The 21,665-nt window shown below is 43.5% G+C and overlaps 2 protein-coding genes across 2 annotated transcripts in view; both read right to left on the bottom strand.

Moving 5' to 3' along the window:
• Positions 1-2,293, bottom strand: part of LOC139326535 (coagulation factor IX-like) — a 14,467-nt gene extending 12,174 nt beyond the window's left edge. Inside the window, 1 exon segment of the mRNA XM_070956526.1 lies at positions 2,187-2,293. Within this exon segment, the coding sequence (XP_070812627.1) occupies positions 2,187-2,253 (67 nt within the window). The 5' untranslated portion in view covers positions 2,254-2,293.
• Positions 2,294-3,872: 1,579 nt separating this feature from the next.
• On the bottom strand, positions 3,873-13,505 carry LOC139326536 (coagulation factor IX-like). Its single transcript, XM_070956527.1, is given in 8 exon segments — positions 3,873-4,897; positions 6,720-6,834; positions 8,549-8,739; positions 9,140-9,265; positions 10,196-10,220; positions 11,329-11,418; positions 11,420-11,493; positions 13,390-13,505. Coding segments are annotated over 8 exon segments (1,236 nt in total). The 5' UTR covers positions 13,457-13,505; the 3' UTR covers positions 3,873-4,349.
• Between the last annotated feature and the right edge of the window lie 8,160 nt (positions 13,506-21,665).

The following is a 21,665-nucleotide window of genomic DNA, read 5'->3' as shown; positions in this document are numbered from 1 at the left end:
TGCATTGCAGAGCGAAGTTTAATGTCGCTCTGTGATCCAGCGTCTACACTCTGTGCTGTTTTCACCCATCTTTCCAAGTTCAATGATCACGAGCCCCTGTCTCTCTAGCCTGGGAAAACTCCGCTTGCCACTTGTCTGGATTCAGCCCTTACGTTGGCACCGTATCCATCCCACAGGATCGCAGTGGCTCATATGGTCAGGATGCCGCTGGTGACGAGGGGCAGGCTCGCGTTCGAAACCCGGTTGCTGCCACCGTACGCTTGACCGAAAGCTCATTATCCGTTCCCCACAATAAGATTAATAATTAAGCTTCCAGTTGTTGACCTGTGACTTCTTTGTCCCAAGATAAAGTAGACCAATCCAAACAGCCAAAGGCTGAACTTTCTAAATGAAAACAGAGGTCCCTACAAATAATATTTGGTATGGAGATTCTCAGTCATCCAAGTCATGATTGTCCCAAAGGTGCTTTTTCAAGAGGCAATTGGACTTTCTGGTTTTCCTTTGAAGACATTTCACTTCTCATCCAAGAAGCTTCGAAGAAGAACCAGGAAGTCCAGTTGCCTCTGGAAAAAGGACCTTTGGGACATGGTGCTCCATCATCCAGGACCATGAGCTGGATGATGGAGAATCTCTACAGACTTTTAACTATACAATTTGGGATGAACACTCTTGAATGGTATGGGAGTAGGAATGGATTTCCAGAGAGAAAAAAATTGCAGACTACAGGAACCAGGAGCATTACCTGAAGACACAGGTAAACCTCCAAGTGCTTCAAAAACCCTCTAAAAGGATGCAAATGACCAGCTGTCTGCAAGGAAGATAAATCCTTCCATTCCCCACTGTCCTGTCAGAGCTGAAGAAGCTTCTTGGATGAGAAGTGAAACATCTTCAAAGAAAAAACAGGAAGTCCAGTTGCCTCTTGAAAAAAAGAAACACCTTTGGGAGATTTGATTGGCTCCTGCTCGTAGTTATCTTTTAGGAGAACATCCCAAAACGAACCAAAGGAGACATTTAGAAACCCACGGAACAACATTCACGGAAGTTGATTAGATCCTATCATCCAAAGAGTAGATGTGAAATGTCAACAAGAGGAATCAAAGAGTCAATTGATGCAGAAGCAAACATTTTTCGATGCGATCATCCTGCAAATATCCCAACCTGTGTCAAATAGCCCCTGGAGTTCGTACTTCAGTGCTGAGATAATTATATTTATTGCCTTTTGCTGTTACTGGCCCCTGTTAGCTCTAAAGAGGTCCTTAGAATGAGTGGTTTTCCCTTTGCGTTGGGCTTGAAAAACAAATGAATCTCAACCAATTTTCTACAGCACTGAGTGAAGAGCCATCTAGCTTCAGGAAAAATAAACCACTTTTCGATAGGAGAAAGCTGGCTTATTGGTCCCGTACTGACACTTAACATTTCTTTAGAAGTTCTATTTTATAGAAAAGTAAGAAACTAGTGATCATACCTCTTGCGGGTGTCTACGGAGAAGGTAATGTGCAAAATTACAGATTAACAGAGTTGGAAGGGACCTTGTAGGTTATCTAGTCCAAGCCTCCACCCAAGCAGGAGACCCTACAACATTTCTGACAGATGACAGTCCAATCTCTTCTTGGAAGCCTCCAGTGATGAAGCTCCCACAACTTCTGAAGGCAACTTCTATTCCACTGGTTGATTGTTCTCACTGTCAGAAAGTTCCTCCTCATTTCTAGGTTGAATCTCTCCTTGGTCAGTTTCCATCCATTATTCCTTCTCTGGCCTTCGGGTGCTTTGGAAAATAGTTTGACCCACTTCCTCCTCTCTGTGGCAGCCCCTCAAATTTTGGAAGACTGCTATCCTGTCTCCCCCGGTCCTTCTCTTCGCTAGACTAGCCATGCCCAGTTCCTGCAACCGTTAATTCATGGAGGTAGCTTAGCAATTCACTCAAAAACAATAGCAAAAAAAAAAACACCCAGACATAAAAGCTGGCAGGACTCACTTAACAATTGTTTTGTTTAGCCACAGAAATTCTAGGCCCCAATTATGGTCGTAAGTCGAGGACTACCTGTAAGCACAGCTTCGTCCGTCACGCTCTCATAGGAAGCTGGCTTTGAGCTGTTGATTCCTTCTCCAAGGCAGAAGGTATTTCTCTTTGCCCAAGCCCAAAACAAAATCCAGAGGTTTGTTAAATAGATGTAAAATGAACCGACCTGCACCCTCGGCGAGGAAGAGACATCCCAGCAGGCCCAGTGCAGGGACAAAGACGCTGTTTGCCATTTTCTTTCAACTTCAAAACACCGTCCTGATGTTCGGGGATATGAAACTACCGGATCGATAATAGTTCCAAAGTGCAAGTCAATATTTGTTCTTGCGGGTGTTATCTCTCTGCGGAAGATTTCTGGATGGGCTTCTGCCGCTGATCTTCAAATGGCAATCCCCCCCCTCCTTTTTTTGAAGGGTTTGGCTGAATAGCCATCCGGTTGTGCCAAAACGCACACTAGAATTCCCAGGCGTTGCGGCCATCCGGGATCCTTCCTCAGATCAGTTGCCAACAAAGGGTTCCATTTTGATGTTTGACCCTTAAAAAAAAAACCACATAAAGAGCCGTGGTGGCACAGTAGTTAAGAATGCAGTACAGCAGGCTGCTTCTGCTGACTGGCGTCTGTCGGCAGTTCGAATCTGACCCGATTCAAGGTTAACTCAGTTTAAGGTGGGACTAGAATTCTTCATCTCCTGGTGATTGGTCCAGCTGGCTTTCATACCTAAGGCAGGACTCGAACTCACTGTCTTGTGGTTTGTAACCTGAGACCTTAACCACTAGACTAGACCAAACTGGTTAGCCTCAACCTCCATGAGGTTTGCTGTCAGGGCATTATTTGAGTGAACCCAAATGCAGCTTTGCATTTGCAAAGATGCAGCTTTGAACTCATGGTTCAAAGCTGCATCTTTCTAAATAAATTACTAAATCCAAAGGATCTGGGCTGCCAATGTTCTTGCAATCATGTATTAAATCGACATTTTAGCATGATTTCACTAGCACTGATGATGTTCCCTAGTTGGGTAATGAAACATTTCCAAGAAAACAGGCAAACTCAGGAAGCAGCAAGAACCCTACCATATTTCTCCTCCTCTTCCTCCTCCTCCTCCTCCTCCTCCTCCTCCTCCTCCTCCTCCTCCTCCTCCTCCTCCCTGCAAAGCCCATTCTCTTCTAGCACTATTAATGTTACTTCGTTTGGTTAATGAAATTTCTGCAAGAAAACAACCAAACTCAGAAAACACCAAGGACCTCTCAGTCCTCCTCCTCCTCTTTCTCCTCCTCCTCCTCCCCTCCTCCTCCTCCTCCTCCTCTTCTTCCTCTTCTTCTTCTTCTTCTTCTTCTTCTTCTTCTTCTTCTTCTTCTTCTTCTTCTTCTTCTTCTTCTTCTTCTTCTTTTCCTCCTCCTCCTCCTCCTCCTCCTTCTCCTCCTCCTCCTCCTCCTCCTCCTTCTTCTTTAAATAGATTAAAAGAGTTGGAAGGGACCTTGGAGGTCTTCTAGTCCAACCCCCTGCTTAGGCAGGAAACCCTACACCCTCTTCCTCCTCCTCCTTCTCCTCCTCCTCCTTTTCTTCTTCTTCTTCTTCTTCTTCTTCTTCTTCTTCTTCTTCTTCTTCTTCTTCTTCTTCTTCTTCTCCTCCTCCTCCTCCTCCTCCTCCTCCTCCTCCTCCTCCTCCTCCTCCTTCTCCTTCTCCTCCTCTTTCCTCCCCCCTGTTCCTCCTCCCTCTTCCTCTAGTCGATGTTCCCTAATCCAGAAACATCTGGAGCAAAATCCCCAAGCTCAGAGAGCACCGAGGACTCCTCCATCATTTCACCATTATTAAAGCAGTTAGAGATGAGAACACATCCCTCCGTGATCTTGTTCATGTTGCCATTTATTTATTTATTGCTTTCGTTATACTTCATAATCATACACATTTCCGAATTTCAACACGCATTTCTCAGGCTCATTTGCCATCCTCTTTTTTTCTACTCTTGTGTTTTACCTTCACCCCAGCCAGGTAAGCAGGTGGTGCTTAGAAAACTGATGGTGTGGTGGGATTTGATTAGACTCAGAATGACAGGATTAAAAATGGGCCTTTGAATTCTTCAAGCCGAAGGCTTTACCCATTGGGCTCTGCCACCTCTACCAGTATTATGTTCCTAGCTAATTTCTGTGCAGATTGGATCCGATTTCAGTGAAAATAACGCCCCCAGAATAAAGCATGATCTATTTTTGCGTAAGTGTTATGTACTGTAATTAAATGAAAGGGGCAAAGGAATTAGGAAGCATATATGTCTCCTCCCTCACATGGTCAGGAGATAACAGGGGAACTGATAGAAGACATTGTGCCTCTTCCTCACAGCTCCCCTCTTATCACATTGTGTATCCACGCAATATAATTTGCGATCGAAGTGAAGGTCTCGTACGGTTTGTCCCCGGTACACTCTGCTCCACAAGTTGCGATGCCTGTTAGAAACCATGTGTTGTTCCTCTCCGTAGCAAATGGAGCACCACTGTTGCCATGATAAACCTTTCTGACAAAGGTAGGATGGCCTGCACAGAAGGTATTGGGAGAAGGTTGGGTGTCGTTCTTTTGCAGACAGTTGACCTGGTCGACATATTGGATGTCGGCACGCTGAAGGGTATTTGAGATCTTCTGTAAATAGTCAAGCTTCCACCAGCCACTCTGGGTGCCTCTTCCCTGCTCTAGGAGGTACTTCGTGAGCACCCTGTTCCCGATGCAAATGGGGGTGACATATTTGTTCAGGACCAAGGGTGTGCTGAGTTCCAGAAGAGCGAGGTCGTTTTCATACTTTCTAGTCTTGTTGTAGCTAGGATGCTGGAACACCCTCAGGATTTGACGGAGCTGCTCAGAGTGCTCGAAGGCGCTGGTGTCGTATTCTCCTGATTCAAGAGAAGAACAACAAACCCATTAGGTGTGTTTTCAGACTGACCAAGCTGCATCACTTCCAGGAGACGTCTCGTGTAGCCTACAGCTGGTATCTGCAACTCAATGGGGAGGTTGAAGTGAAGGAACATAGTCTGAAATCTTTTTTTTTTTAAGGAAAAGGCACCAGGATCAGGGTTCAGATGATGTTCTGACCCAGCTTCCCAAACACGACAAACCCTCTGGCGTGAACTCAAGATATTCCTTTAATTAGGACTGCCGGCAGCCCCGGCAAAAAGTTTCTCTCGCAGGCTAACAAGTCTGGCCAGCAGGGAGATGAATAGTTGTCTGCCACATCTATTCATCTCCACCCCCTGCCTTTGATCCCCAGAGCTAGGGTAGGACTTCATTAGCAGCGGTAGCTCTTCCGGCCCAAGGACCGGCCCATAGATTCCCACTGCTCTCCTCTCCTCTGCCTTCTGCACATCCGCGACTTAGGCACTGGGCCCAGCAGTTCCTCCTCTTCCTCATCATCCACCTCCAGACCTGGGGGCTGTTGATTCTCCATCTGAGGACTGATGGATGGCCCAGGTTCTGCCTCTGTCTCTCTCTCTGAGAGCTCCATTCCCTCTTCCCCCTCGGAGCTCTCAGGTTGCCCTCATGCTGATCCTAACTCTCACACCTCCTTCTCCTCTGATTTTGCTGCTGGAGAGGCCGGTGGCCAACAGGCCACAACAGATGACATGGTTGACCCATATAAGCTTCAGCCCTAGGATAATTGTTTAGCCTGGTGCCCCAGCAGCACATGATCATAGATGACTTGGTCCAATGGGAAGTCAGCAACTTTGATTGCTTCCCATTCTCACCACGGAGGGTAAGAAGCTCTTCCTTCCCATTTTAAAAATTCATGGAACTCCAGTCACCTTCAGATCAAATCCATCATTGAGGGGAGAGGGAGAGAGACTTACCATCTCCCTACACACACCCATTTCTCTCTGCATGGGTGTGCTGTGGGGAGGTTCAAGAGTGAAAAGTTAAAAGAAACAAAAAGATGGCATTCTAAGGGCAGCCCAGATGTTGCAGAGCTGTTCCAGGACTTATTCTCTGGATTAGCAGCCCGAAAGCTGTTAACATTATGTTAAGCTTTTCTTTTAAGCTTATACAATATGGCTGCTATTAATTAGTTTGGCTACAATAAACTTTCTCTCATCCTAGCTGGGCTCTGGTCCAGGCGCAATGTGTAGTAGTCTGTGAGAATGACCTTGGGAGACTGAAGAAAGAGATGCAACCTAGGTTAGATAAGAGGGAGCATAGCCCATAGCTGCATAATGGACAGAGCAAAAAGGTCAGGAGCAGTGGTGAAATCCATTTTTTTTTACTATCGGTTCTATGGGCATGGCTTGGTGGGCATGGTTTTGCTTGGTGGGCGTGGCAGGGGAAGGATACTGCAAAATCTCCATTCCCACCCCACTCCTGGGGGAAGGATATTGCAAAATCTCCATTCCCACCCCACTCTGGGGCCAGTCAGAGGTGGTGTTCGTTGGCTTTCCAAACTGCTCAAAATTTCTGCTACCGGTTCTCCAGAACCTGTCAGAACCTGCTGGATTTCATCCCTGGTCAGAAGGGATCTTTCCTAAGTAATCAGGCTGCAAAGGTGACAGTGGGAGAATTGTACTTTCAGACGTGCAAGAGTCTGTTAATGTAGCTTTACAACAAAGTAGAATTAAAACTGGTGGACTTCAACTCCCAGAATTTCCCAGCCAGCCAAGGGAGTTGAAGTCCACAAATCTTGAAGTTGCCAAGGATGGACACCCATGCTGTAGACAATTGCTTCCTTACCTGCCACGATTGTGTGAGGCTTATACTCCAGACAATGTGCTGCTGTGATGACCCACTTATCACTAATCAACACTCCTTCACAAAATCCTTTTCTATCGAAGCTGAACATATAAACCTGGAAGCAGATAAACTGTGTCAGATTGTGACAAATGTACAAAGACAGGACAGGAGATCTTCCAAAGACTGAATATTTCCCACCCGTTAACACTTGCATTTTTCCTTAAATTTCAACCTGTTTATCTGTCTCCTTTCCAAGCACTCTCTAGTTCAGAGGTCTTCAAACTTGGCAGCTTTAAGACTCGTGGACTTCAACTCCCAGAATGCTATGCTGGCTGGAGAATTCTGGGAGTTGAAGTCCACAAGTCGTAAAGTTGCCAAGTTTGAAGTCCTCTGCTCTAGTTCTTTGGTGACTTCCCCATGTCAGGAGGGGAATTCTGGGAGTTGAAGTCCCTCCTGTCTTAAAGCTGCCAGGTTTGTGAAGCATTGTTCTACAGGTTGTTTTCCACTTAGGACCGTAACGGAACCTGCCCATTATGATTGTAAGTCATCACGGTCATAAAGGAGGACCCATTTTATGACCTTTTTGGAATGCTTATTGAGTGAACATTGTGAGCTTTGCAACTTTACTGCTGGAAAGTAAATCTATTGTTCGCTATGGGTTGCTTTGACTGAAAATTGCAAGTAATGCCAGCTTTCAGCAAAAACGCCATAAAGCCCAGTCATGTGATGCTGCAAACAACTGTAAATTGGGTTGCCAGGTGTCCAACATGTAGTCTTTGTGAGGGGAGGGTGGGCCATCAGAACTACAGAACTTGTTCATAGGTACCTTTGGAGACTATCCATCATACTTCAAGTATAGAATAGAATAGAATAACAGAGTTGGAAGGGACCTTGGAGGTCTTCTAGTCCAACCCCCTGCCCAGGCAGGAAACCCTACACCACTTCAGACAAATGGTTATCCAACATCTTCTTAAAAACTTCCAGTGTTGGAGCCTTCACAACTTCTGCAGGCAAGTTGTTCCACTGATTAATTGTTCTCACTGTCAGGAAATTTCTCCTTAGTTCTAAGTTGCTTCTCTCCTTGATTAGTTTCCACCCATTGCTTCTTGTCCTACCCTCAGGTGCTTTGAAGAATAGTTTGACTCCTTCTTTGTGGCAACCCCTGAGATATTGGAAGACTGCTGTCATGTCTCCCCTAGTCCTTCTTTTCATTAAATTAGACATACCCAGTTCCTGCAACCGTTCTTCATGTGTTTTAGCCTCCAGTCCCTTAATCATCTTTGTTGCTCTTCTCTGCACTCTTTCTAGAGTCTCAACATCTTTTTTACATCGTGGCAACCAAAACTGGATGCAGGATTCCAAGTGTGGCCTTACCAAGGCATCATAAAGTGGTATTAACACTTCACGTGATCTTGATTCTATCCCTCTGTTGATGCAGCCTAGAACTGTGTTGGCTTTTTTGGCAGCTGCTGCACACGGCTGGCTCATATCTAAATGGTTGTCCACTAGGACTCCAAGATCCCTCTCACAGTTACTACTAACTTAAAGCTTACTAATTTAGATCTTACTAATTAGATCTTACTAACTTAAAGTGGTCACTAACTGACCAGTGGTAAGTCAAGTACTATCTGTATTTCCTCATTCGAGAATAATAATGTCCATTTTAAGGTCTTAAAGGAAAACAAGAGGTGGAGCTGAGTTTGGCCTACATAATGATGGCACTTCAACCCAAGGAACTGATCGTTTGGATGGATTCTTCAGAAGAAGAGGTGATGCAACCTCAATAAATGCAGGGGCATGTGGTGGAACCCCTGATTTCATTTGCCTACCTGCCATGGAACTTGTCCTTTCCAGCTATTAAACTGACCCCAGTCTTGAGTAGGAATTCTTCTTGGGAGGACAACCTGAGCAATGTTTAACTTCCCTTGGTGTGTTTTGGTATTGTTGATGTTGCTCTGGTCCTCTGAGAGTCTGGATGTTATAGGTTCTGGCAATGTAATCGTTCCACAAGAAAAGTCTCCTAGAAAGAGAAGATGGAAGCACTGTTCCATGAGAAACAAATTGCCCAGCCACAATCTAAGTCTTCTCCATGCTTAGAACAGAGTTGGGGTTGATAACCATCTAACTTATTCTCATGGGAACGGTGCTACACAGCATCCTTCCTCTGAGAGAAGGAGATGGTGGGCAAGAAGAATGAAGCTTGGAGATGCTTGGTCACTGCTGTGATCTATCAGAAGTCCCGGTTCAGTGAGTCAAACCACCTTAGCAATGCATCTCATTGCCAAATTATCGTACAACCACAGCCTCAATGCATGAGAGACAATGGAGATCCTCAAATCAAAGATGATTGAGATGAGCATCTACAGAAATGGAATGAATGAATAAATAAATAAATAAATACCCCCCCCAACCAGGTTTACCTGATGGTCCACAGGTCTTCTGGTCATCCAACAGATTGTATCCATCAACACAGGAACAAGCTGCCCTCCCTCTTTGTACATTTCTGCAAATCTGCTCACAATTTCCATTCTCCATTGAACATACATCTTCAATGGTGAGAGGGAAAGAATAAGAATAAGTTTATCAGGATGAGATTAATGGCCCAAGGAGCTGCTGATCCAGTTCTACAGAGGAATTATTGAGTCTGTCATCTGCACCTCTATAACTGTCTGGTTTGGTTCTGCAACCCAACAAGCCAGACACAGACGTCAGAGGATAATTAGAACGGCAGAAAAAACAATGGCTACCAACCTGCCTTCCATTGAGGACCTGGATACTGCACGAGTCCAAAAGAGGGCTGGGAAAATATTTACAGACCCCTCACATCCTGGATATAAATGGTTTCAACTCCTACCCTCAAAATGACGCTATAGAGCACTGCACACCAGAACAACTAGACACAAGGACAGTTTTTCACCCGAACGCCATCACTCTGCTAAACAAATAATTCCCTCAACATTGTCAAACTATTTACTAAGTCTGCACTACTATTAATCTTCCCATCATTCCCATCACCCATCTCTTCCCACTTATAACTGTAACCTTGTTGCTTGTATCCTTACGATTTATATTGACTGTTTCCTAATATGATTTAATTGCTTATTTGTACCCTGTGACTATCATTAAGTGTTGTACCTTATGACTCTTGATGAATGTATCTTTTCTTTTATGTACACTGAGAGCATATGCCCCAAAGACAAATTCCTTGTGTGTCCAATCACAATTGGCCAGCCAATCAATCAATCCATCAATTCTATGAGATGGAGACAAGGAAGTTGCCTATCAGATACTTGGGTTCGAGTCTACTTCTCAAAAGTACTTTCTATCTAATGAAAATGTGACCTGCAAAATGGAAGGCTGGCTGGCTGAGGTCTGGCTGACTGAGGAATTCTGGGAGTTGAAGTCCACAGAGTCTTTATGAAAGGAGGCCTAGAATGCTAGATGTGTGTTGATGGTTCTTTTGAAGGAACACTTACCAATATATGTCTTCCAAAATACCACCTGCAAAAAAACCAACAATTTACAACATTGCATTCAAATAGAAGTAGATTTGACTCTAAATTCAGACCCAAAGTTCATTTGTGGTAATGATCTCATCGTCTCTCAGATATTACACTCCCTAACCATGGTCCATAAACACATCTACAAGCCCCATCCTTTGAGAAGTTCCTCCTGATCATAGACTATCTCCTTTTGGTTTCATATCTAAATAAAGCTTATAGATTTTATTGGTCTATAATAGGTATTTGTATCTATTGTAGATACATGTAGATATTTGGAAGACTAAAGGTATGACTACTGAAATTGAAGAAGGCCATATTGGACTTGATCTTGATGGTCATGTTGGATCTATTCTGCAAGCTATGCATTGATAAATTACATACATTTCTCACTGCAATTCACAGGGCCGGTTTTGAATGAGAAAGGAACTAATCTGGCACCCATCTATCCCAACTCAAATCAAGATCTCATTTTTCTGGAAAAACCTATTTATGGCACCCTGATCAGGATAGGGATCAAGAAGATGGTAGCTATGTAACAACCTGAAGCGCATGATCTGGGATTGCCAAATTGTTTGGCTAGTAAGCATTTTGCTAGTTGAGGGGGAGGAGGGAGGAGGGAGGAGGGAGGAGGAGGAGGAGGAGGAGGAGGAGAAGGAGAAGGAGAAGAGAAGAAGAAGAAGAAGAAGAAGAAGAAGAAGAAGAAGAAGAAGAAGAAGAAGAAGAAGAAGAAGAAGAAGAAGAAAGGAGGAGGAGGCAAGGGAAAGCAAGGGAAGGCAAGGGAAGGGAGGAAGGAAGGAGAAAAAGGGGGAGGAGGAGGGGGATGGGGAGAGGGAGGAGGAGGAGAAGAAGAAGAAGGAGGAGGAGGAGGAGGAGGAGGAGGAGGAGGAGGAGGAGGAGGAGGAGGAGGAGGAGGAAGGAAGGAAGGAAGGAAGGAAGGAAGGAAGGAAGGAAGGAAGGAAGGAAGGAAAGGAAAGGAAAAGAAAAGAAAAGAAAAGAAAAGAAAAGAAAAGAAAAGAAAAGAAAAAGAAAAGAAAAGAAAAGAAAAGAAGAAAAGAAAAGAAAAGAAAAAAAGAAAAAAATTAAGTTCTCTTGATGCCGATAATCACCGTTTGAGCATCATCTTCAAAAACTTCTCGGGCTTCTTCAAAATCGCATATTTCCTCAATGCACTCCCGTTCAAGATTCCCCTTGACGAACTTCTTCAAGGTATCCAGAATTATACCTTCTATATCGGCGCAAGACGGAACTTGCCTTTTGCTGATTAATAAAAAACTACAGCACAAAAAGTAATGAGAGGTTATAGACACAAACGTTCTCCAGGCAGACACAGGGGGAAAAAATATATCAAAAGACATTTGGGGTTTTCCAGTTTTGCTTCATAACTTTTGTCCTGTCTGTTATTTTATCTAAATTCCTTAGAACTGAAGTGTTTTAATACTGTGTGTGACCAACCATACGCTAAATAAATAAATCCTTAGAACAGAATTTTAAAAAAGAAAGAAGAAAATACTTCATTGGCAATAGGACTACCTGTTGTCAATGAAGTATTTTCTTTCTTTCTTTCTTTCTTTCTTTTTTTTTGAATTCTGTACTAAACTAATATCTTTATTTCATTTAGCTGTAGGTTCCCTGAGACAAGGAATATATTACTGTATTATTTTGCGGTGGAGTTCACTGGTCAATTTCAAAAGGTTAAACTATGGTTGATTAAAATCAAAGGCAGCTCTGCAACCTTTTAAATCGCCTTCCCCAGGAAGGTAATAATTAAACTTCCAATTTGGATTGGTGATTTTTATCGCTAGTCATCAATAGAAAAGATTTCCACAGGGGCTCAGCATCCCTAATGAACAGCAATAGTAACATACAATACCCTAAAATGAATAAAAGAAAGCCATAGAAACGAAATGAAGGCTATAATTTAGCCGTTTTGGATTACATTTTCGGCAAATAGAATACCGGTGCATTGGGGATTCATTTCAGTTTGTAAATTCCTTGCAAACAATCCAAGTTAGATTCAAAATGCACATTTGGGATTACTAATTCCATTATTGTAAATGCGATTCTAACTTTTTAAATGGGTATTTGTTCGTAGAGCAGCCACGTTTTAATAATCTATCTCTTTTCCCACTTACTATTTCCCAAATGTCTCTGGAGGTTCTCGGCCAGAGAGGTTGTCCCAAAAGTCCTTTTTCAAAACGCAGCTGGACTTTCTTTTCCCTTGAAGATGTTTCGCTTCTCATCCAAGAAGCTTCTTCAGCTCTGACCAAAAGGTGGAGGATGGAAGGATTTATATCCAAGATGAGAAGCTAATGATCTTCAAGACATACAAAGTCTAGTTACCTTTTGAAAAATCACTTTTTGGAACTATTTCCAAAATCTACATTTTATCGGTTGGGTAGATGCAAAGGTTTAGGGTTACAAAACCAAATTTATAGACAGGGACTTGGGAGCAAGTCCTATTAAGTACCTACACATAGAGTTGCAATTACGCTAATTAATTAATTAAAATTGGAAACAAGAAAACATGCCAACAAATGCAATGATAATAAAAGAAAGTCCTCGATTGCGCGGAAATGGATAAATTAACCATGGAGCTCAAAGATAGAGAGGAATCAGAGAATTACAGGAGTTGGAATATGTGGTATCAATGGCTCAAAACGAGATGTAAAATTGATGCATAAAGATAATATAGAAAGTACGTTAAATTGAAAATTTTATATATATTTATAAATATGATATAACTTGTTAAAGGATAAAAGGGATATGTAAATACATATGTATATATTACCTATATGAAGAATAGAGTCAATCGATGTTCATGAAGAATAAAAATAGAATATTTAAGATATTAGATAATTAAAGGTGTACATAATGTATACAATAATAGGCCATAAATCGGAATTACGAAATCTGAATTGTTACCGATAGTTGAAAGCTGTAAAAATGGAAATGTGTTTTTAAAATTAAAAAAGGTTGAATAAAGACTTTTAAAAAAAAAGTGTTGCAATTACAATGAATGAGAGTTGGTTGGTCTAATATTCCAGTATCCGTGCTATCTTTAGAAGCTTTTAAGTTCAATTTATTTCCCCGTGGCTTATTCCTTAGTTGGTGACCAAAACAGCTTTTCAACTCCAACCAAAAGAAACTTAGCTGAAAAGGGAACCAACCTGCACACTCAGCGAGAAGAAGGCTTCCCAACAGTCCGAGGACCAAGGCAAAGCCGCGGTGGGCCATTTTCCTTCAACTTCACAGCAGTTTTGCTAATGTCGCATGAATGGGCACCTCTCGATCACTCGTTCCAAAGGGCAAGTACATATTTGTTTTGGGCTTAACACAGGGGTCATCTTTTCCCTCAAGGTCTTTCCTTGACGCCTTTCCAGATGCATAACAGCAGCCTAAACAAGGTGTGTTAAGTTTCTGTAGAACATCACAGTGCTAAAAGGGAATAGAATAGAATAGAATAGAGTAGAGTAGAGTAGAGTAGAGTAGAGTAGAGTAGAGTAGAGTAGAATAGAATAGAATAGAATAGAATAGAATAGAATAGAATAGAATAGAATAGAATAGAATAGAATAGAATAGAATAGAATAGAATAGAATAGAATAACAGAGTTGGAAGGGATCTTGGAGGTCTTCTAGTCCAACCCCCTGCTTAGGCAGGAAACCCTACATCACTTCAGACAAATGGTTATCCAACATCTTCTTAAAAACTTCCAGTGTTGGAGCATTCACAACTTCCGGAGGCAAGTTGTTCCACTGATGAAATGTTCTCACTGTCAGGAAATTTCTCCTTAGTTCTAAGTTGCTTCTCTCCTTGATGAGTTTCCACCCATTGCTTCTTATTCTATCCTCAGGTGCTTTGGAGAATTGCTTGACTCCCTCTTCTTTGTGGCAACCCCTGAGATATTGGAAGACTGCTGTCATGTCTCCCCTAGTCCTTCTTTTCATTCAACTAGAGATACCCAGTTCCTGCAAATGTTGTTCATATGTTTCAGCCTCCAGTCCCCTAATCCTCTTTGTTGCTCTTCTCTGCACTCTTTCTAGAGTCTCCACATCTTTTTTTACATCGTGGCGACCAAAACTGGATGCAGGATTCCAAGCGTGGCCTTACCAAGGCCTTATAAAGTGGTATTAAGACTTCACGTGATCTTGATTCTATCCCTCTGTTGATGCAGCCCAGAACTGTGTTGGCTTTTTTGGCAGCTGCTGCACACGGCTGGCTCATATGTAAATGGTTGTCCACTAGGACTCCAAGATCCCTCTCACAGTTACTACTATTGGGCAAGGTACCAAAGATACTGTACCTGTGCATTTTGTTTTTCTTGCCTAAATGTAGAACTTTGCCTTTTTCACCATTGAATTTCATTTTGTTAGATAGTGCACAATATTAAAGTCTGATTAGGTTTTAGCCATGTCCATGAAGACTATACTTGTCAAGAACGGCTTCGTCCATTTCCTAAGTGTGCTGATGAACATGCCAAAGGTGCTTTTTTCAAACGGCAACTGGACTTGCTTAGTTTGCTTCATTGAAAACATCTCACTTCTCAACCAAGAAGCCAAGAAACAAAACATTTTCAAAGAAAAAAACCCAAGATAGTCCAGTTGTCTCTTGAAAAAAGCACCTTTGGGACAACATAGATGATTGATCATCTCCACTGACATGTTGATTGACACCCATCTCTTGTCTCTTCTACCATTGATCCCAGTGTAGGAGGAGGAGGGGAGCTGAAGACCAAAAACTTCTGAAAGACAACGAGTTCTCTTATATATACCTGAAGTTTCTCGGTGATTTGCAATAATCCAGTTAAAGTAATCTTGGCCTAGTACTCTCCAAACAAATATAAATAAATGCAAAACCAGCTTTGAGAGCTCTCCATTCAGAAGCCCTCTCCCTTGTTGAATGATACCAAGACGGCTGAGAGATGAGTAAATACTGTGAGTAATTCATCAAGCTGGCAGATCCTGCTGGCATGCTAATAAAGTTCTCAACTGTTAAAAAAGCACTTAAATATGTTTTAAGGCTGGGCAGCTTTAACCGAAGCATTGTATCCAGATTGGTACGAATTCCGATGGTCGGAATGCACCTGGAAGCTGGGATCCAGCTCCCTTTTAAAAGGGTACAGGAAAGTCAGAAATTATTAGGAAATCTGGAACCTCAGGCCTATGAGGAACAGTTGATGTCATTGGGATATTTAGTGTATAAAAGAGTGATTGTGATGCAAAGAAATATTTATTTTTATTCATTTCATCTCTCAGTGTTTTGTTTTGAGAATTCGGAGGGATAGAAGGATGGAGGGAGGGATGAAGAGATGGAGGGAGGGATGAAGAGATGGAGGGAGGGAGGGATGTAAGGAAGGAAGGAGGGATGGAGGGAGGGAGAGAGGGTTAGGATTAGGGTTATAGGAAATCTGGAACCCAAGGCCTATGAGGAGCAGTTGAGGTCATTGGGATATTTAGCGTATAAAAGAGTGATTCCGATGCAAAGAAATATTTATTTTTATTCATTTCATCAGTGTTTTGTTTTCAGAATTTGGAGGGAGGGAGGGATGAAGAGATGGATGGAGGGAAGAAGGAAGGGAAGGAGGAAGGATGGATGGATGGATGGATGGATGGATGGATGGATGGATGAATGGAGAGATGGAGGGAAGGAGAGATGGAGGGAGGGATGGATGGATGGATGTAAGGAAGGAAGGAGGGATGGAAGGAGAGAGGGTTAGGGTTAGGGAAATCTGGAACCCAAGACCTATGAGGAGCAGTTGAGGTCATTGGTATATTTAGTGTATAAAAGAGTGATTCTGATGCAAAGAAATATTTATTTTTATTCACTTATTCTTCTAATCCAACCCCCTACTCAACCAGGAGACCCTATACCATTTCAGACAAATGGATGTCCACTCTCTTCTTACAAAACCTCCAATGTTGGAGCACCCACAGCTTCTGAAGATAAGCCATCCTACTGACTGATTGCTCTCACCGAATAGGAAATTTTTCTTTGGTTCTTGAAAGACCAAACAAAAGTTTCTTTGTTGATTCATTTTTTTTTTTTTAGTTATATAAGCATATCCAAGCGGGTTCTTTCTGGTAAGCAGTATTGTTGATTTGTTTCTGGTTTCTTTCAAGATAATTTGATTTCCGACCTCAATAATTGATAACTACAACGAAGCAAGCCAAAAAGAAAAAAAATTGCTGTAGGATAATGGTGCCAGTGAAAGGGATCTGGAATGAAAGGGCAAAGCAATGTAAGCAGGAAAAATAGATATAGTCTCAACTAATAAAAAGAGGAAGAAGTCAACTGAAATCCAAGGAAGGGCAACAGATGGCCCATCCATCCACTATCAAATTTTATTATCTTGACTGCGTCTTCTGGTTCTTGTCCTTGAGTCCCTTCTCGTTTCATATTTCAAGCTCTTTGAATCAAATTTCAGAAACGCTGAGCAGTCTTTATTTTAATCAAAAGCTGGTCAAGTTTCATTCTCCTTGGTGGTACTTGAGAAATCTTATCAATTTGTTCTGGTCAAGAGCTGATGGAGCAGTTTGGAGTCAGAAAATGTTTCCTCCTAAACATCTCCTTCTACGCCGGTTGATCTGGACCAATCTTTCAAAATACGCTTTGCTTCTCAAATTTTCCTCCGAAGTCAGGACTTCTTTCTCTGGCACATCCATAACTATGTCGTCCATAATCCACCTCTGATGTAGACACACCGTATTCCAAATCTGGATTTGTACGACAGTAATGTTAAAATTGGAATTAAAATTGCCGGGAGAAATATCAACAACCTCAGATATGCAGATGATACCACTCCAATGGCAGAAAGCGAAGAGGAATTAAAGAGCCTCTTGATGCAGGTGAAGAAGGAGAGTGCAAAAGTTGGCTTGAAACTCAACATTAAGAAAACTAAGATCATGGCACCCAGCCCTCTCAATTCCTGGCAAATAGATGGGGAAGAAATGGAGTGACAGATTTTATTTTCCTGGGCTCCAAGATCACCGCAGATGGGGACTGCAGCCAAGAAATTAAAAGACGCTTGCTCCTGGGGAGGAAAGCTATGGCAAATCTAGACAGCATACTAAAAAGCAGAGACATCACCCTGCCAACAAAAGTGCATATAGTCAAGGCGATGGTTTTCCCAGTTGCAATTTATGGCTGTGAAAGTTGGACCATAAGGAAGGCTGAGCGCCAAAGAATGGAGGCCTTTGAACTCTGGTGCTGGAGAAGACTTCTGTGAGTCCCTTGGACTGCAAGGCGATCCAACCGGTCAGTCCTAGAGGAGATCAACCCAGACTGCTCTTTAGAAGGCCAGATCCTGAAGAGGAAACTCAAATACTTTGGCCACCTAATGAGAAGGAAGGACTCACTGGAGAAGAGCCGAATGCAGGGAAAGGTTGAGGGCAAAAGAAGAAGGGGACGGCAGAGAAGGAGGTGGCTGGATGGAGTCACCGAAGCAGTCGGCGTGAGCTTAAATGGACTCCAGAAGATGGTAGAGGATAGGAAGGCCTGGAGGAACGTTGTCCATGGGGTCTTGATGGGTCAGACATGACTTCACAACTAACAACAACAACAAAAGTTAAAGTCCTTGGAATAATGGATGCCCTTCCCCTGTGAATTCTTCTCTCTTTCTGCTTAATCCTGAAAATTTTTTTTGCAGATTTGGTGCCCGCTAAGCCAATTTAATACAGCATGGCCTATGAGCTGCGAGATTGAATATTTCTGGCTTTTTCTGCTCCTCTTACCTTGCAAATGAGTTACACCGGCTCTGTTTTGAATAATGAAAACCATCGAAGCAGCAAAGTACTTCAGATACAGAAGGTTAGTGCATCTCACAAATACAAGGAAAAGCTAAGAAGACAAACGAGAAATTCTTACTAGGGTGCAAAAAAAAAAACACCAAACCACCACCCCCTTTTGCACCTACGTTACTACTACTTTGCATCCTTTAGGAGAGGAAGGTCTGTCTTCTCCCAACCCCCACCCCCATAAAGGTGGCGCCTGAGTCTAATTAGCATGCAGGGAAATGTGTGGTTGTAGCTTGCACGCGCACACACAAAAATCTAACAAGTTTTTTTTTTATCTGAGTCTCAAGAGTCTCTGCAGGAAGGTAATATAACACCTGTTTTTAACACCTGTAACCAGGAACAGATTAAAATCGCACTGCGATGAACGCTGCAAATCTCATCAAAAGAGCAAAATGAGGAAAGCAGATGCTTGCGACGGGCTTCTCATTGTCCCTTTTTTCTCCTGCCATCTCCAAATTCCTATCTGTTACGAAGGCAAAGCTAAGTTCCGTATTGCTGCCTTTCAATTATTTGTGTGTGTGTGTGTGTGTGTCCCCTTTCTCTCTCTATTCAAAAGTGTTCGGCTCGCCCTCCTCCCTGCTTCTTCAGAAAGAGAAGCACAATGTTCCTATTCTTCACATCACAGAGTCTGTCGTCCACCTTGGATGGAAAGCCAAACTAGACCTGGGAAAAGCCAGGTCAGGTCTAGGACTGCATTCACAAGTTTGACTTTTGCAGGATCTGTTGGGTGTAGTCTAATCTTGTCTTGTTTTTTGCCTCCCACTGTTCTCCTCCTCCTCCTCCTCTTCCTCCTCCTCCCCTCGCCCTCCCCCTCCTTCCCTTGCCCTCCTCCTCCTCTTCTTCCCCTTCCTCCTCCTCTCCTCCTCTTTCTCTTCCTCCTCCTCCTCTTCCTCCTCCTCTCCTCCTCCTCCTCTCTTCTTCTTCCTCCTCCTCCTCTTCTTCCCTTTTCTCCTCCTCCTCCTCTTCTTCTTCTTCCTCCTCCTCCACCCCTCCTCCTCTTCCTCCTCCTCTTCCTCCTTTTCCTCCTCTTCCTCCTCCTCCTTTTCCTCTTCCTCTTCTCCTCCTCCTCCTCCTCTTCTCCTCCTCCTCTTCTTCTTCCTCCTCCACCCTCCTCCTCTTCCTCCTCCTCCTCTTCCTCCTCCTCCTCTTCCTCCTTTTCCTCCTCCTCCTCCTCCTCCTCTCATCTTCTTCCTCCTCCTCCTCCTCTTCTTCCCCTTCCTCCTCCTCCTCTTCCTCCTTTTCCTTCTCCTCCTCCTCCTCCTCCTCTCGTCTTCTTCCTCCTCCTCCTCCTCTTCTTCCCCTTCCTCCTCTTCCTCCTTTTCCTCCTCCTCCTCCTTTTCCTCTTCCTCTCCTCCTCCTCCTCCTCCTCTGAACAAGGGTCTGGCAATCTCGGACAACAGTCTTTCAAGAATCTTTTTTTTTTTTCTTCCCAGAACAAAGTGTCGAGAATCAGCCCCAAAATTGGCCGGGCAGGCTTAGCTCCGAAATCCCCACCCGTGTTTCTTTCTCCCATTGCAGAGTGGAGGTGAGTGGAGGACAGCGATTTAAACAAAACCTTCCTAGAGTTTTTCTCCCTCACTCAGGCATGCAGCGAACGATGTTTGTAGATATTGGTGGCCAATGTTACCGTACATAGACAGATTTAAATAACAGCAACGGGCTATTTATAGCCTCGCCGCAGGCACCTTTCCAACATCTCGCTCCCACCCCACCATTGTCGTCTGTTGTTAAATAGCTTATCCAAATTAAATAAATAACAGCCACAGCAACTGCTGGAAAATGAGGTTTCTCCTCCTGGTTTCCATGACATCCAGCCCATCGTCTTTCACATCCCAGGTGGTATCACAGACCAGCCTGTGGGGCAAAGGGATTATTTCTTGGCCATGACCCCACGATGAATGCATATTGTTTAAGAGACCCTTCCAGGTTTCCCCTCCCCCAAATTATGTTTATAGATTGTGGTGTGTGTGTGTGTGTGTTTTTAGCAGCTCTTGTCTATTTTTAGAAGTCTTGGCTCAGTTGAAGTCAACCCTGTTACAGAAGTGAATTGGATCCCACCACTGGGGGAAATAGGATAGGATAGGATAGGATAGGATAGGATAGGATAGGATAGGATAGGATAGGATAGGATAGGATAGACTGGACTGGACTGGACTGGACTGGACTGGAATGGAATGGAATGGAATGGAATGGAATGGAATGGAATGGAACGGAACGGAACGGAACGGAACGGAACGGAACGGAATGGAATGGAATGGAATAACAGAGTTGGAAGGGACCTTGGAGGTCTTCTAGTCCAACCCCCTGCCCAGGCAGGAAACTCTACACCACTTCAGACAAAGGGTTATCCAACATCTTCTTAAAAACTTCCAGCATTGGAGCATTCACAACTTCTGGAGGCAAGTTGTTCCACTGATTAATTGTTCTCTCTGTTAGGAAATCTCTCCTTAGTTCTAGATTGCTTCTCTCCTTGATTAGTTTCCATCCATTGCTTCTTGTCCTGCCCTCAGATGCTTTCAAGAATAGCTTGACTCCCTCTTCTCTGTGGCAGCCCCTGAGATATTGGAAGACTGCTTTCATGTCTCCCCTAGTCCTTCTTTTCATTAAACTAGACATACCCAGTTCCTGCAAATGTTGTTCATATGTTTTAGCCTCCAGTCCCCTCATCCTCTTTGTTGCTCTTCTCTGCACTCTTTCTAGAGTCTCAACATCTTTTTTACGTCGTGGAGACCAAAACTGGATGCAGGATTCCAAGTGTGGCCTTACCAAGGCATCATAAAGTGATATTAAGACTTCACGTGATCTTGATTCTATCCCTCTGTTTATGCAGCCCAGAACTGTGTTGGCTTTTTTGGCAGCTGCTGCACACGGCTGGCTCATATCTAAATGGTTGTCCACTAGGACTCCAAGATCCCTCTCACGGTTACTACTATCGGAGATTCCTTTGGGATGATCGCAGTGTGAAGCTCGTTAATTAACGCAGGGCCTCTCATTGAACCTGTATTTAATCTAAAAGAAAGATCCCATCTATCTACTCCCACCTCCATCCAAAAATTTAACAATAACAGCTGCCACCAAGAAGCACTTTGAAAATTGGTCGAAGGTAGATGTGGCTCACTCAACGAAGAAGGAGACCAGAACTGTACCTCACCTGTGTGCAACACCCAGGTGAGCAGAGATGAACATCAAGATTAACATTAGATCAACAATCAAGCAGTAAACAAGACCCCAATCAGGACCTACCAATTCTGACAAACCACCAAGTGTAAAACCACAGCCTAATCAAGGAACCGCCAAGAACATTCTCACCAACACTGACAGGGGAAGCCACTGGTATATAAATAGGGAGCAAACCCCACTCGCTTCTAGCACTGATGATGTGGCCATGAAATGTTGCAAGAAAACCACCAAGTTCAGAGAGCACCAAGGACCCCACAGTCGTTGCCCTCCTCCTCTCCACAAACCCCACTCCCTTCTAGCATTGATGATGTTACCTAGTTGGCCCGTGAAACTTCTACAACTAAACCAACAAGCTTAGAAAGCATCAAGGACCCCACAGTTCTCCTCCTCCTCCTCCTCCTCCTCCTCCTCCTCCTCCTCCTCCTCCTCCTCCTCCTCCTCCTCTCCACAAAACCCATTCCCTTCTAGCACT

The sequence above is a fragment of the Pituophis catenifer genome, unplaced genomic scaffold, assembly GCF_029215685.1.
Source record: "Pituophis catenifer annectens isolate HBS135680 unplaced genomic scaffold, rPitCat1.0.hap2 SCAF_50, whole genome shotgun sequence".
NCBI lineage: Eukaryota > Metazoa > Chordata > Lepidosauria > Squamata > Colubridae > Pituophis > Pituophis catenifer.
Note: the sequence above shows the minus strand (reverse complement) of the source record. Positions and strands in the feature narration are given on the sequence as shown.